This window comes from Rhinolophus sinicus, chromosome 16, assembly GCF_057876585.1.
Source record: "Rhinolophus sinicus isolate RSI-liver-muscle chromosome 16, RSI-T2T, whole genome shotgun sequence".
Lineage (NCBI taxonomy): Eukaryota > Metazoa > Chordata > Mammalia > Chiroptera > Rhinolophidae > Rhinolophus > Rhinolophus sinicus.
The window spans coordinates 140,562,362-140,577,871 of NC_142516.1; the positions used below are offsets into that span (position 1 = coordinate 140,562,362).

At 36.1% G+C, this 15,510-nt stretch overlaps 1 protein-coding gene across 3 annotated transcripts in view; it reads right to left on the bottom strand.

The window, feature by feature from the left end:
• MYO16 (myosin XVI) overlaps nt 1-15,510 on the bottom strand; it is a 548,145-nt gene that overhangs the window by 17,244 nt on the left and 515,391 nt on the right. For all 3 annotated transcript variants that reach the window (XM_019731063.3, XM_074329516.2, XM_019731062.3), the window contains one exon: nt 10,068-10,159. In XM_019731063.3, coding sequence (XP_019586622.3) covers nt 10,068-10,159 — 92 coding nt within the window. The remainder of the gene's footprint in view (nt 1-10,067; nt 10,160-15,510) is intronic.

Genomic DNA, 15,510 nt, shown 5'->3' on the forward strand with positions numbered 1-15,510 from the left:
ACTACTGTATTACCTTTAAAAATATTATACATGTAAAAGGTGAAGGGACTAAGAAGTACAAATTGGTAGTTACAAAATTGTCATGGGATATAAAGTACAGCATAGGAAATGTAGGCGGTAATATTGTAATAACTATGTATAGTGTCAGGTGGGTGCTAGATTTGTCAGGTGGATCACTTCATAAATTATATAAATGCCTAACCTCTACACTGTACACCTGAAATTAATATAAACTAATACTGAATATCAACTCTAACTGAAAAAAAAATTATACATTTTACTTAAATACTGTTTACTGTTTGATTTTCCATGCTAGCATTTAACTTCCACGAGCACAAGGATGTTTGTTTTGTAGCCCAGGTATCTCAAGTGCCTGGATCTGTGCTGGCACAAGTAAATACTCGATTAGTATTAGTTAAATGACAGAATCAATGAACATCTGAAAATCCAATCCACTTTCTTAGAATTCAAAATACTATACATATTATATGCTTTATGTTGTCTTATGCACTATGCATTAAATCCAATTATATGTATATAACAGTTATATACATTAAAGCCATGTATATTATTCTTTATGGGCAATATAAGGGATCTTCCAGAATCAGTCATTTTTATTGTGACTCTCACATGTCATGCTAACTTTAAAACCGAGTCACCATATAAAACGTGACATTAATATCCTCCAGTCAGTGATCCTATTTACCAAGTGTATTGGTACAGTTTTAACATGGGAGTGAAATAAATATTTGATAATCTTAGGAAACAGTCTATCAATCTGGTTTTCTTAATTCTTCTGAAATTGCTACTGGGTGACAATTACCTAGAGCTGGAGATTTATTAAGTACTTTGTTTTTGGAACACAAAAATGATTGAGATGAATACAATGTGTTTTCTATATGCGCAAAAGTCCATCAGGGTCTAAACACACACACGATTATAATACAACAACATAAATTATATAAAAGAGATTTGCATTACAGAGTTATAGGAACCAGTGTATAGAGACAAGTAACTACTTTGCTTGGAAAGGGTGCTCAAGGAATGCCATCAAGAGGAAAGTAATACTAAAGAAGAGTTTGGAAGGCCAGAGACAAATATGGAGAACATCCATTTCTGACAGTGTACTCAGCCTTAGGAGGAAGTCATCAGTATGGTCTTACGTGGTATAAAGTGTGGAACAATTGTTACCAGTACAGAAAAAAGTAAAATTACATAGCAAATTTACACTATTCTGAAAAAACAAATTCCATGTAGCTTAAAGTCCTAAATGTAAAAAGCAAAAACAAACAAACAAAAAAACCCTAAACTTAAAAAAAAAAAATGTATGTAGAAAGATAACTTTATGGCAGCAGGGCAAGAGAGATTTTTCTTTTTTCTTTTTAATAAGAAAGATTTTCTTGAACAGGATAACCCATAAAGGTAAGGCTCAATCGATCTGACTATATTAGCATAATAAATTTGTGTGTGATAAATACATAAGCTGGGCCAAGATGAAGTAAGCACACTACAACCTATTTGTCTACTGTTTATAACTGAAACTTTGAATAAAACACGCAAACATCAATCTGAGAACTCAGAAAAGTAAACAAAAGCAAGTGAATTGTTGAGGGAATCAAAACTTGGACAATGAAAGCAGAATGAGGGCATGCTCAGATGAAAGGAAATGAAGAAAATTCTTACATCTGCTGTGAATAAAATGCTAAAGGAGGTTTTTCAGGGTGCAATGAATGATAGTGAAAGGGAACTTAAATTCCAGGAACAAAGGAGAGCCTCAGACATGTTAAGTTATGGGATAACAAACAGGATGATTTTCCTCCACGAAAGTTGTCTAAAACATGCATGACTGTTGAAATCAAAGTTATAACTTTGGGAGAATACATTCAATGTATGTAGATGTAATGTATGTGACAACTATAAAGCAAACATCGATAATGAAAGTTAAAAGGAACAATTACATTCCATAGGCATTTGGTGATTGCAGCACAATGGACCCAAGCACGTGTGGTTTGGAAGCACACACTGCACACGTAGCAGAAGACAGTGGTAAACCACTGCTGCATTTTACTTTCTTACTCTTTTTATTTTTCCCATTTTACCTTGAAAACCCTACGATAAGAAAGCCCAAAATGAAATCTGACATAGTCCCAAAGGATGAGACTCTCAGGTCCGATAGCACTCAGTTATTGGGGAAGAGGAGAGAACAAGTATGAACAGCATTGTTGCCAATGGTGCAACTAGACCAAAGCTGGAAGGATGTCCAATGGCTGAAATACGCAGAAGGCGAAAGGAAAGCATGATGCTGCATAACACGTACAATTGGAACGTGGAATGTAAGAAGTATGCACCAAGGTAAACTGGAGATTGTCAAGTAAGAAGTGGAACGTCTAAACTTTGTAGTGCTTGATGTTAGAGAACTAAAATGGGCTGTAATGGGACATTTCCAGTCAGGCAACGATAAAGTCTTCTACTCTGGAAATGACAAACTCAGAAGAAACAGAGTGCTTTAATACTGACTGAGGCAAGATGTAGCACAGGCAATTAGAGGCTATGATGCAAGGTCGGTCTGAATAATATCAGTCAGACTTCTAGGAAAATCTATTTACACAGCCATCATTCAAGTCTATGCTCCATCTACAAGAAGCTGAAGAAGGTGAAACTGAAAGCTTTTATGCAAGTGTTCAAGAAGAAATTGATCATATACCAAAACAAGACATACCGATAATTATAGGTGATTGAAATGCAAAAGTAGAAAATAAAGCAGAATCAAAGGTTGTCAGAAAATTTGGACTAGAGGTCAAGAATGAAGCAGGAGATAGGCTTGTGGATTTCTGTAAGCCAACAACTTGTCCATCACAAATGCATGCTTCAAACAACCAAACAAATGACTGTATACATGATGGTCAGGTAACCAGATGGCCAAACAGAAATCAAATACACTATGTAATTGGAAGCAGGAGATGGAGAAACTGTAATCCCTCCATCAAAACAAGACCAGGAGCAGACTGTGGTACTGACCACAAACTGTTAATATCAAACATCAGAGTAAAGATGACGAAGAGAACTAAAAGAATCATAGTGCCCAAAATTAATGCAAATAACATTCCTGATGGATTTAAAGTCCACATAAAAACAGACTTGCACTGTTAAATCTAAGTGACCAAGAACTAGAAGAACCATGGACTGAAACGACAAATATTATCAGGGAAGAATGCAAAGATAATGCCAGAAGGATAAAGGATAGAAAAATCAAGATACATGACAGAAGAAACACTAAAAATTGTCAAAGATTGGTGAGAGGCAAAAGTAAAAAGGTGATACTACCAGGGTTAGAGTCCTGAACACAGTTTTTCCATGACTATCATGTAGTGATAGAAAGAAGATTACAATAGTTGATGTTAAGAAGATAGGAAAGAACAACAAATAAAAAAGGAAAAACAGTGATCCCTACAAGAAGATTCAAGAAAGTAAAAGGGACTAGGGATTCTGAATGACCAACAAGAAAGCACATTGTGTGACCAGAAGAAAATAAAGGGAAGGTGGAAACAGAATCCCGAAAATCTATACAGAAGAGATAAAAGAATGACAGACACCTTTAAAGAAGAGTCCTCTGAGGAAGAACCTGAAATTCTGGAAAGTGAAGCGAAAGCTGCCCTGAAAGTGTGGGGAAGAAATAAATCACCAGGGGCAGATGGGATACCAAGAGAATTATTTCAAGCCACAGAGATGAAATCTGTCAAAATCCTAACAAGAATAATCTCAACAAACATGGAAACAAAACGATGGACTACAGACTGGATGCATTCAACATGCATCCAATGTTCAAGACAGGAGATGCCAAGGTGCAGTAAGTATGGGGCCGTTGTTCTAATTTCCCACGCAAGTCAAGTGGATGTTCAAGCTGGATTCTCATTGTGAATATTCATTGGCTACTGGAGCGCTCCAAAAAATCCCAGAAGGTTAGTCTGTGTTTCATAGACGACAGTGAAGCCTTTGACTGTATGGATCTTGAAAAGCTATGGGTTGCTCTGAAAGACATAGGCGAGCCTCAGTACTTGCCTGTCTTGCTGCATAACCTGTACTGTGGGTGGGAAGCCACTGTCAGGGCAGAATATGGAGAGACTAAATGGTTTCCCATTGGCAAAGGTGTCAAACAAGGATGCAATTTATCTCCCTATTTGTTTCATCGGTGCATAGAACACATCATATGAAAAACTGGGCTAGACTCAGAAGAGTGAAAATTGGAAGAAATATCAATAATTTAAGATATGCAGATGACACTCTCTTACAGGCAAAAAGTATAATAGCAATGATTTGCAATGACTTCTGAAGAAAGTGATAAAAGAAAGTGCCAAAACAGAGCTGTATTTTAACATCAAGAAGACAAACGCACGACTACAGGAGAAATACACAACTTTAATATCGGCAACGATAATGAAATTGTTAAAGATTTTGCTTACTTTGGTTGCGTCATCAATTCAAAGAGAGACTGCAGCCAAGAAATCACGAGAAGGCCGAGACTCAGAAGGGCAGCCATGGAAGAATTAGGAAAGATCACCAGGAGCAAAGATGTGTCATCAGAGACCAAGGCTAAGATCATTCACACCCTCCTAATGCCAGTAATATGTAAGGATGTGAAGGCTGGCTAGTGAAGAACATTGGTAGAAAAAAGAAATTGGTTCGTTTGAAATATGGTGTTGGAGGAGAGCTCTACAGATACCCTGGACCAATAGAAAGATGAACAAGTGGGTCCTAGAGCAAATTAAGCCTGACACATCGCTGGAGGCAAAAATGACCAACTCTAACAGTACAATAGTGTATGGAGGGTTTTGCACTAACTTCAGGATGGGATTCACCTTGGAGTGGCAGGCAGAGATGGGCTCAGGGCCTGGAATACATAGTTCTCTAAAAAGATGGTGCCAGAACAAATAGGTTAAACTGTTATGCTTTATTGAAGTTGGGTGTTTCACTAACCACTCTCTCTTGTTTTTTTTCTAAGTTTATAATATGCCATAACAAAATACTTTTGAAAATCAAATATGTGACGTACTTTATCAAACTCCCCAATAAATGTTGGGTCCTACTGATTCAATCTAAACTCCTACATATTTTAGGTAGCATCTATTCTTTTAGAGTCAGAACTGATGTTCAGAATATTGACCTTGAGTAAACAAGGAATACTATGAAAATAATACCAAGCATTTTTGAGCACTTATTATATTGCAGGCAGCATGTGTGCCATGTTACATATATTCTCTTTAATCAATCTGAAAAATAATTATTACGTTCTATAGCCACATGTTAAATAACAGATATGGGATTCATACCTAGGTCTTTAAAAAAATGAATTAATATTGAAATTCTTAAGTTAACTAGAATTTATAATTAACCACATTTTCTCAGTTACATTGTTACCCCTTCCCTTATGCAACAGTGTTGGCTGATTACAGCCTTTCCCATCTGGAACACGAGCATGCACAGATATCACAAGAACTTTTTCCTCTCTAGAAACATAGTCACAATTTTGATTTCTCATGCCTTCAATATTTCTTAAAATTGAATTCTCATTGATAAGAGTCAGTGTCTTCACTAGGAAAACACTGCATTTGAACACATTTAGGATATAACCATGCTGCAATTTTCTGAAGGAAAAAGTACAAAATACAGGATTTGTTTTTGTTTTTTATTTTCCAAGTTTCTAGACATCTATCCAGGATATGCCCCTTTTCTGCTGAAAATGCTGCCATTTAACTCATACCATCAAATTAATTTACTGCATTCATCTCTTGCACATAAAATGGAAGTCATGAGTGGTACACACTGACTCCTGGAAACTTCAGTTTTGTGAAAGAGAATTCTATGCTAAATCGTTTGTTTGCAGCTTATAAATGAAATACGCATATACTTCCTTTTGAAATGGTTATATACTTTCTATTTATGCTTTAGAATTATCTCTTAATGATTCAAGTAAATGTGTCTACATTTAGTTATTTTATCTAACACGCTTGCTTCTCCATGCTACAATATATTTCAAAAGCAGCACAGGTGACAAATAAAATGAATATAGAAAGAAGGCATTGGGTTTATTTAGTGCCCTGCAACTTTTCATTTTGTTGATATGTGACATGACAAAAAGGTTTCTTTGATTGTTCAGTAAAACAAACCACATAACAATTTGTTTCTTGATGTGGATCAATTGCATATTGATTATGTTATGCCTTTCATTGGCAGCTGTGTCAGGAGTGGGCTAGATATATATTAAGCTCTTGGGTGCCGGATTGCCACTATTTTATCGGAGACCATCAATGATTTCTTACACCGAATATCTTAATATGACAGACATTAATAAAAAAAATTATGCTATTTAAGAAAACAAAAGAATATTTAAAAGTTTGGTATGAAATGTGATAAACACATATAATGAAAATCAAAGATCATAAACCACACACTATTACTGTGGAGAATAGACAGTGGAGAGGAATACAAGGCATGGACTGAAAGTTGGTAAAGTTACAATGAGAATGTAAATAAAGTATGCTCAAAAGAAAACACCTTATTTTTCAATGTCAAGTGTGGACCCCTAAGCAGATGTGTAACTAGCAATTTTATGCCAAGGGCAAGCATGATGCATTTATTTTATCCAACCTTGTCTGGTACCCTCCTGCCTTCAGGATACCCCTCCTTCGCTGCTCATGCTTTGCTCTATTTATAATCCATGGGCTTCCTGTGTCAGGTTACCTGGCCTTCTGAGTCAGCAGAGGATTGCAACCACAGCAAAAAAACGCTAAGAAGTCATTCTAGGTTGGAAGATGTTCTCAGTATTTCATTCACTGCTGAGTCTTTTACCCCTGAATTACTTCTAAGGGACTGCATCATGCCAAATGGCACAAACTTAAAATATAGATATATTTTATATCTCTTAAAATGGCAAGTAGATGAATGGCATATTATTTTTGTAAATGCTGTAAAGTTTCAAAACCAATCTGAAGTGGCTTTTATAATCTATGGAATTCCAGATTTGAGTACTGGGATGTGCCACAAAGGCCCCCTCCAGGGCCAGTCTGTGGAATTCCATGATGTCACACATTCACTGCTGGATTTATTCATGCCAAGTGCATTGGAAAGTCATGAATATTTTATCTTGCTTCACAGCACGGACCTACCAAGCCTTCTATATAAGGAGCATAAATGAAGACAGCCACATTTGCAATACGGCTAATATCTCAGTTTTCACTATTTTCAAATGCTTTAAGTAAAATTATTTTTTCTACTTTTATGTAAACTGTATTTTGCAAATTACTAAAAATTATGCAATAGTATAAAAACTATATTTTGTGTATTCTGTACCTTGAGGAAAGAAACAACTACTATTTATTGAGGTGCTACCCCTATTAGAAAATGTTTTACACCTCTATCAAGAATAAACAGTTTGTATGATTTGTGTAAAAAAAAAAAACCCTGTGTTTGGATATAAAGTGAATTTTGTGGATAATAAAAAATCAGATAGTGTGTCAGTCAAAATTCTCATTTGCAAGCAATGGAAAATAACTCTGCACATCTTACTAGGTAAAAGCTTTACTGAAAGGCAAAAGAATGGCATGAAGTTAGGAGGAAAGATCTGGCACATGGGACAAACCAAGGGGGACGCAGTAACTGGCCAGTAGACAAACACTGACCAACACCTGCTGCCCCTGGAGGCAGCCACCATGGCCAGATGCGACCCCTCCCCCCACTATGGAGACATCTATTGTTCTGTTCTTTCCATTATGTCTCTCACTCCATGGTTAATAGATTGACTGAGCCCATCTCACATATATTTGTCTAGTTTTCAAAGGGGGGAGGAAGAGGAGTCGCTCCCCTTATATTTTCACTGTGGTAGGTGAGAAACTTAAATATGTGACCGGCAGCTAAAAAACCAAATCATAAATGTCCACTACGGCTACTTAGATTATTGTCTTGAACCAAAAATTCGTCAAATGTTATGTAAAAATTGAATGACTCCTTCATTCCTTCTAATGGGCTATGGTAAATTCATTCTCAAAACAGGACATATGATCTTGATATCCATTCAAGCTATGGACTCTGAATTTTCCGTGACCTTTGGTACATTACTAAATCTATTTCCTGTTTTATTTACCTACAATAATGTCCATACATTTTATCTTCCTTAAAGATATTTTATTAAAATCACTGATCATGCTAATTAAAATATTGATACCCTCAAAGAGGGATTATTCAATTTTTAGTCAACAATTAATTTTACTGCTACATGCCCAATCAGTCTAGGAGTGATTTTATAGAATTCCGATTTAATTGCATTAGTAGAAAATCTAAAATGTAATATGCCTGCATATGTCCACACTTCCTTTATAAATGTCACACAAGAGACATTTATGCTGAGACATCTAGCCCTTAAATACATAGTTTCATATAACTTGTATAGTTTCTCAACAGTGAGGAATGTGTCCTACCATGAGAATGCCCACATTTTTGCATGGAAGAAAATGAGCCTGGTTTTCCATTGCCTTGAAAAAAAAGAATACACTGTGAGATAATTGGAGGCAGGGATGTTTTCATTTGAAAACAAGTTCCCATAAAAAACTAGGAATGGAAACTTATTCTTGATGACCTTTCCCATTTCTCTTTGCTTCTTGTCCACGTCCATGAAAGATCAGAGAAGTTACAGAGATGTCTATTTTATGCACCTTCTTTCAAAGTTAACCCTTTTCTCTATGAACCACATTGTAGTGGAAATCCTGGAAAGGATGTCAGATGGCCTGTCATTGTGCTCTAATGTACAGGAGTCAACCGTATAATAAAAATCAAACCAATGCTCATTACAAGTAGGGTCCCCTGGGAATTATCTTAGCTAAAGCATCTATAATGCTTACAAGGTAAAGTAAATGCATCTCTAAGGAACAGAGGGGCGATTAGGACAATCTATTATTGCAACCAATCAGCATTTTCTTTCTATTTCAGTGCCTATATATCAATGTAAGTGATTTCAGCAGATTGCCTCCTGTAAGATTTATTTTTAAGATTAAAATTATTGATTTTCTTACTACCTCATCAGTGTTATTTAGAAAAATCTCAGCTGATAATCAGGCCATGCGAAATATTCAGATGAAAGCTGATCGTTAGCTGGATAGTTGATTTCATAAAAACATCTGGCTACTCGACTGAGATTTTTAAAGATTTTCATGTAGATATTTGACATAATAAAAGTTGTACTGCTCATACAAAATAAGAATCTTGTGGATACACTTTGAATGTATTGATAATAAAGTCTTTGATATACTGTTGTTTGCAGACCTCCTTGAACGCAGTCATATCTTTTTGAAGATAATTATTGAAAACAGTATTTTAAAATTCAACATAAAAAGAAAATTAAATTATGTGATATAGATCTTTTTTCTTCCTACAACACTAGTGCTTTTTACTCCTGAAGTGAATATTTTCTTTATTTTGGTGAACTTTTTAAGACCAAATTTGTTAAGCATATACACAAAATCACTGTAACACATCAAAACACAGTTTTGCGAACTGTCATTTCTTTTCATTTTATAGTGCTGTGATCATATGTTATTTTTTAAATGAATTTGGATTACATGGAATTTGGAGATAGTAAGTGAGATATAATGGCATGCCATAAAACCACAGGTGCTACAAGCATTTTATTTCCATGTGTTGTCACTTAAAGTCCTCATATTTTAGCTGAGATCAAATGTGGAACACATATTAACATCATCCAGTAAATTTAATATCATCTTCTTCCCCTGACAGTGATTTAAAATACCATAACATAAATTATGTCTACAATATTTCATTTAAAACCATTTAGCAATTTTTATTTGTTTGGGACATTATTATTATTTTTTAAATCAGTAAAAACCTGGATTCAGCTGTGATAGAAAACAATGCTGAGTTGGAGAAACTTAGGGCAGAGATAAGAATAACTGCCTTCTCTAATCCAGTACAAAATACGTTCTTGGTCATACCTTAATGAATATGTTGTCATAATATAATATGAGTTATTATTGTACATGTAAATATCTAGGGGTCATTACCTGAGTGGTATGACTTTCTCTATGTCTCTGAAACGATGAGGTCGCTGTCCCACTCACAGACAACCTGGAAAATCCATCTTCTTCAGGTAAACCTATTGAGGTCAACACAAAGTAGTTAAATTGTGTGTCTTTCCCCTGAACAAAGTAAGTTGTGTATTTACTGCAATAAACTAAAATTATTATATTTTTTGGATTGAAATGATCATCAGTAAACACAGATTGAATAACAAAAATTTTCCAAGAAAATATTGGCATACGAAGTATTGCTGCAGTTCCATTTAATAAAAGAGGAAATATACTGGCAAGAGAGATAAAATGGTAATGAAGAAATATGTCATAACAGCACAAAAGTGAGCAAAAATCAGCAAAGAAGTATTGGAAGGGAGAAGGAAAACTTTTCTAGAAACTGAAAATTATTTGATAAAGCATCGATGGGGACAGAGAAGTATGCATGAACAATGAAGAGGAAAAGGGTTCCTGGACTTGTTATTGAAGACAGAGTTTGTATTTCATTTGTAGGAAAGCAGGGATGCAAAGAAAGGATTAGAAGGCAGAGAAGACATAATCAAGTGTATGTGCCAGATGAATTCTATTGACTACAGTTTATTTTACATACAAAGTGGGGGGAAAAAGATTGGGTGGAATTCCATGAGGAAAAGGTCGGGGTAGCTGCCCAATCCCCAGACCAATTCATAACCAACTATACACAACGAATGATGGGTTTGAGGAAATTTATCACCAAATAATATAAAAGTCCCTATGAGGTACGAAAGGATTTTATTAATTATCCTTTATTAAAGAAGCAGGGTTTCTCAATCTCAGCACTGCTGACACTTTGGGCTATATAATTCTCTGCTGTGGGTGCTGTCCTTTGTATCATAGGATGTTTAGCAGCATCCCTGCTCTCTACCCTAGATGACTTTAGACATTGCTAAATACCCCTGGGAAATGTCCCCAGACATTGCCAAATACCCCTGGGAAGCCAAATCATCCCTGTCTGAGAACCACTGTGAGAGAGGGATCAGTAATCATCCCAAGTGACTTATTAATAAAAATGCATAGATTAAAAAAATAACTATCCGGTGGAATGAGTTCAACCCAGAGGACTTCAAATTCTAAAGTGATTGCCGCTATTATGTGAAATCATAATTAGCCAGCATGGTGTAATTGGTTAAACATATACATGATTCCTAAATTATAAATCATTAGAAAAATCACTGCAGATTTTTCCAATTACAACAGAGAGTTAGTTGCTCGGGGAAGTCCACAAAATCCTATCAATACATAACAAGGCCTCCACATTGATCTTGCTGTATGAACACAAATACTTTGTATGGAAAGGTTAGCTTCATCGAGACTGGGCAGACTAAGGCCAGCACCTAAAAACTGATATACCTATGGATGGGGTCATGTGCTGGGAGAATGGGTCCCCACCATAAGCAGCAGCAATGTCTTCAGTTGGCTAGGGGAATATTGTGTTAGAGACTATGGTAGCAGGTGTGGGAAAGGTTCCAAGCAGTTACTGTTAGAGTGATCAGGAATCTAAACAGATGGAAAGGAGCATGGAAATCTAAGATCAGGCACAAGTTAGAATTCCGGGCAATTAGATTAGCAGATAGTAATCAATAAAATGTGTGTCCAGATAGTAGGGTACAGCAAGGGGTTTGGGACTCATGTGAAGGAGTGTCAAAAATGTGTGTGTGTGTGTGTGTGTGTGTGTGTGTGGCACGTGGTTGACTGACAAGCAAGACAAATGTCAACTTCTAGAGAATCTGGTTCACTGCATGTCTTACTGAGACCACGAATCTGAGGAAGAGGGAAAAAATTGTGATCCATCTCTCAAAAGGAAATTGTAAATGAGAAGTTTTGCTCTCCGAATCAAAACAGAAAGTCTGTTTAGTAAAGATACACACTCAGAGCCAAATCAATAGCATAACATGTCTTATATATTATCAATTAAATAAAATGAAGAAACATTTATGGTTAGCCTCTGAATAAGGCACTGGGAAGTACAATGAAGGACAAAGCAAAGTTTCTACTCTTGAGCTCAAATTGACCAGGAATGACCCTTAACAGAACATACAACCAGATGAGTTAAGTGCTAAGTAGTAGTACAGAGAATATTGAACAGGACCTTGGAGAAAGCAGGGATTCATTCTAATTGAAGGGATTCAAGGAAACATGATGGTGGAGATGCCAAAGGATCTGGGCCTTCTAGGATGAGAAAAATATTGAAAAGTGAAGAGGGAAGAGAAGGGCCTGCGTGGCTGAGAGAATAAATGAGATAAGACAATGAAATGTGAGGAGGGTGCTCTGTGTCCAGGGGATTGGCCTATAAGACAGTATGGCCAGAGAAGGGAACCTGGAGGATGTGTTGGAAGGTAAAGCAGGCCAGATGTTAAAGGACTTTATATAACATTTCACAGAAATTTGACTATTTGTGGGCAATGGGTAGCACTGTAGATTTCTAAGATGGATGTGACACCACTTTACCTAAATGGTAAGTTAAAAGGTATTTCTTACCTGTTGACCAAAGAAATCATTGACCCCAGAATCTGTGGCAGGGTCAACAGAATAGGGACAGATGCCTTCAGTTTGGGGGAGGTGAATATGTGGGAATGGAGAGCCAGGTGATGACAGAAGAAGAGTGAGGTAGAAGAGAGGGGTGCCAGAGAAACTCTGCATGAATGGTCTCTTCCTAAAGAGGTGAGGAGAATATCTGGAAAGAAAAGTGTGGGGTGGAGGAAATCCTTGACAGTTGTAGAAAATAGGTGAGAGAAGCTCCTTACGGCTAATATACCAAGGGGGTATAACTAGATACAGTAATAGCTGGGAAGCACTGAACTGCAAAGGAGGTCAGAGGGCAGGATATTTTCTTTTGACAAACATAGTATTTTATTTTCCTGCCATATTGGAAGCAGTACTTTGTTAAGGCAAATGATCTAAAAATGATACCAAAGGCACAAACCGTGAAGGGAAAAAAAAAAAAGGATGAATGTTTTCATTCAAACATTAAAAATAAATATATGTTAAAATATCATAAAAATAAAATTCAAATCAAAAACAATATAGAATATTTAAATACACTGAACAGAAGGCTTTATTTTTCTTAAAACATTCTACAAATCAAAATAAAAGTCCTACCCTCATAGTTTAAAATATGGGTAAAGAACATGTACAGAAAATTAAAGAGAATATAAATGACCGTTAAATACTAAACATGCTCATTTTCATTAAGTATTCAAAGAAATACATAAGACTACAATAATTTACCTATCAAGATGGCAAATACTTCAAACCATTTTATTATAGACATTTCATACCCATCTAAAAGTAAAGAGAACAGGCAGTGAAACTCCACATACTCAGCATCAAGCTTTGAACTTTTCATTATTTCAATCTTGTTCCATCTACTCATTATCTTTTTCAAAAATTTCCAGAAATTTAAAAAATTTCCAGAAAATCAATTCACCTGCAAATTCTTGAGCATGTGTCCCTAACTGATAAGGATTTAAAGGACAAAAACAAAACAAAAACATTTCCTCATGCAGCTAAGGAGAACACTATTATGCAAAGGCTCCAGAAAAGCCCCAAAGTCCTGGGGATAGAAAATTCCACTGTATGTTCCCCCAGGGTTGAAGATTCCTGTGTTTTTTTTTTTTTTCTCGTTGGTTGGTTGGGGTGGGAGGAGTAGAATGGCATTTAAGGTTAACCTGGATCCACTCATTTATTGACTTCCATTGGGAGGTTGGTTTCCATCACAGAATGATTGTACGCCAGAGCTGGGATCTGAACCCCGGCTAACAGGAACAGTGCAATTCTAATAAGAAACTTCAGTTGGGAATACCATCTTCATGTTCTTTCACTTGAGCCTTTGCAGGCTTTGTACACCCAATAAGAATATTAGAGAACGTGTTGGTATAAGAGGCAAGAAAATCAGAGTGAAGGATGACTCTAAGAATTTGAGACTAATAATAGAAGGGAGAACAGTGCACTCACAACAGACAAGGAACTGCAGAGTCAGCATTTCATTCCAACCATTTTCAACCCTGACTTCTCAACCACCGTGGAGGAAATTTAATTAAAGTCCGAATTAGAAATTATTTAATATGACTGCCAAATATTTTTAACTAGAAGGAGGAGTGAGGCAGGACTTTCTAAATGCCTGAGGGGTTTGCTTTCTTTGCAGAGCTACCTTCTGTTGCTCAAAAATAGATAATTGCACAATATTCCAGATTGTCAAGTGAAAGCTTGCTTCCTCTGGCAGTTAGCCTTTGAGTCAGACAACCGTATGAGTTCCAAAGAATCTATACACTTCCCGTAAACAAAGCGATGCTATAAAATGTATACATGAATATATTTTGTAGGCTCCAACCAGAGGCTCCTTTGCCAATGGTCTGGCTCTATCCTGAGGCATAGCTGATGAAAGCCACTTTTTGATGTTCCCAGAATCAGTGTGGTTTGGCGCTCCAGTAGCGCTAAATTCAATATGGTGCTGAGACTATGCAAAGAATGCAGACTTCTTGGTCCTGCAAATGGTCTCACCCAGGCCTTCCCTCTGATAATCTTTACTGTGCAGTGAGGATAAACATAATGCAAATAAAAAGAGACAATCCACAGAATGATAAATGTAAAAATTCAAATACAATAACTGTATTCTTTAACTGCCATTTTTGCCAATGTGTAGCAATAAAATGTATATTCATTGACTAGCAAGAAAGAAAATCATACTGAGCATAAAATGTCCTAGTTGGAATTTCTTATATCTGTATTTCCCCACAAAATAAACATCTTTATATTCACAATATTTGGCTTCATATAGCTAAAACGTTCTAACACTAAAAACTGTTCTCTAATCCAATGATAAATAACCACAAGTCCAGGGAATAATTAGGTATACAAAAAAGAGCTAAGTCAGTGTTCACATCAGTAAAAGGATGGCAATTAAAGTAAGTGATAGCTATAATTACCCACACATAACTATATTTCAGCAAATGAACAAACAGATAATTATTTCTGGGAAGCAGAGGTAGCATGCAGATACTGGCATTCAAGAGAGAAATCGTTTCCTAGAAAATAACACTATTTCTGATTCAATTAGAACTTCAAGTTATTTTAAACATTTATTTCTATCTGGTGCTTTTATTTGGAAAGCACGTTGACGGCATGTTGTGAATTATGAATCAGTACTGATAACTGCCTTAAGAATTATAATGGTCAAGTATATACCATGTGTTGCACAGGTGTAATATTTGTTCTTTTTATCATACTGACTAGGGGAAATTTTCTCACTCTGCCCTCTGCATAGGACTTACTGGGTCATTGCAATATGCAACATTGTTTTAATCAGTAAATGCTTACTGAGTGCCTAAGTATCCAGGGCATTGTGCCAGATATTACAATAATCATAAGAAGGTTTTAGGAACCCAGAAGTTCACTGCGT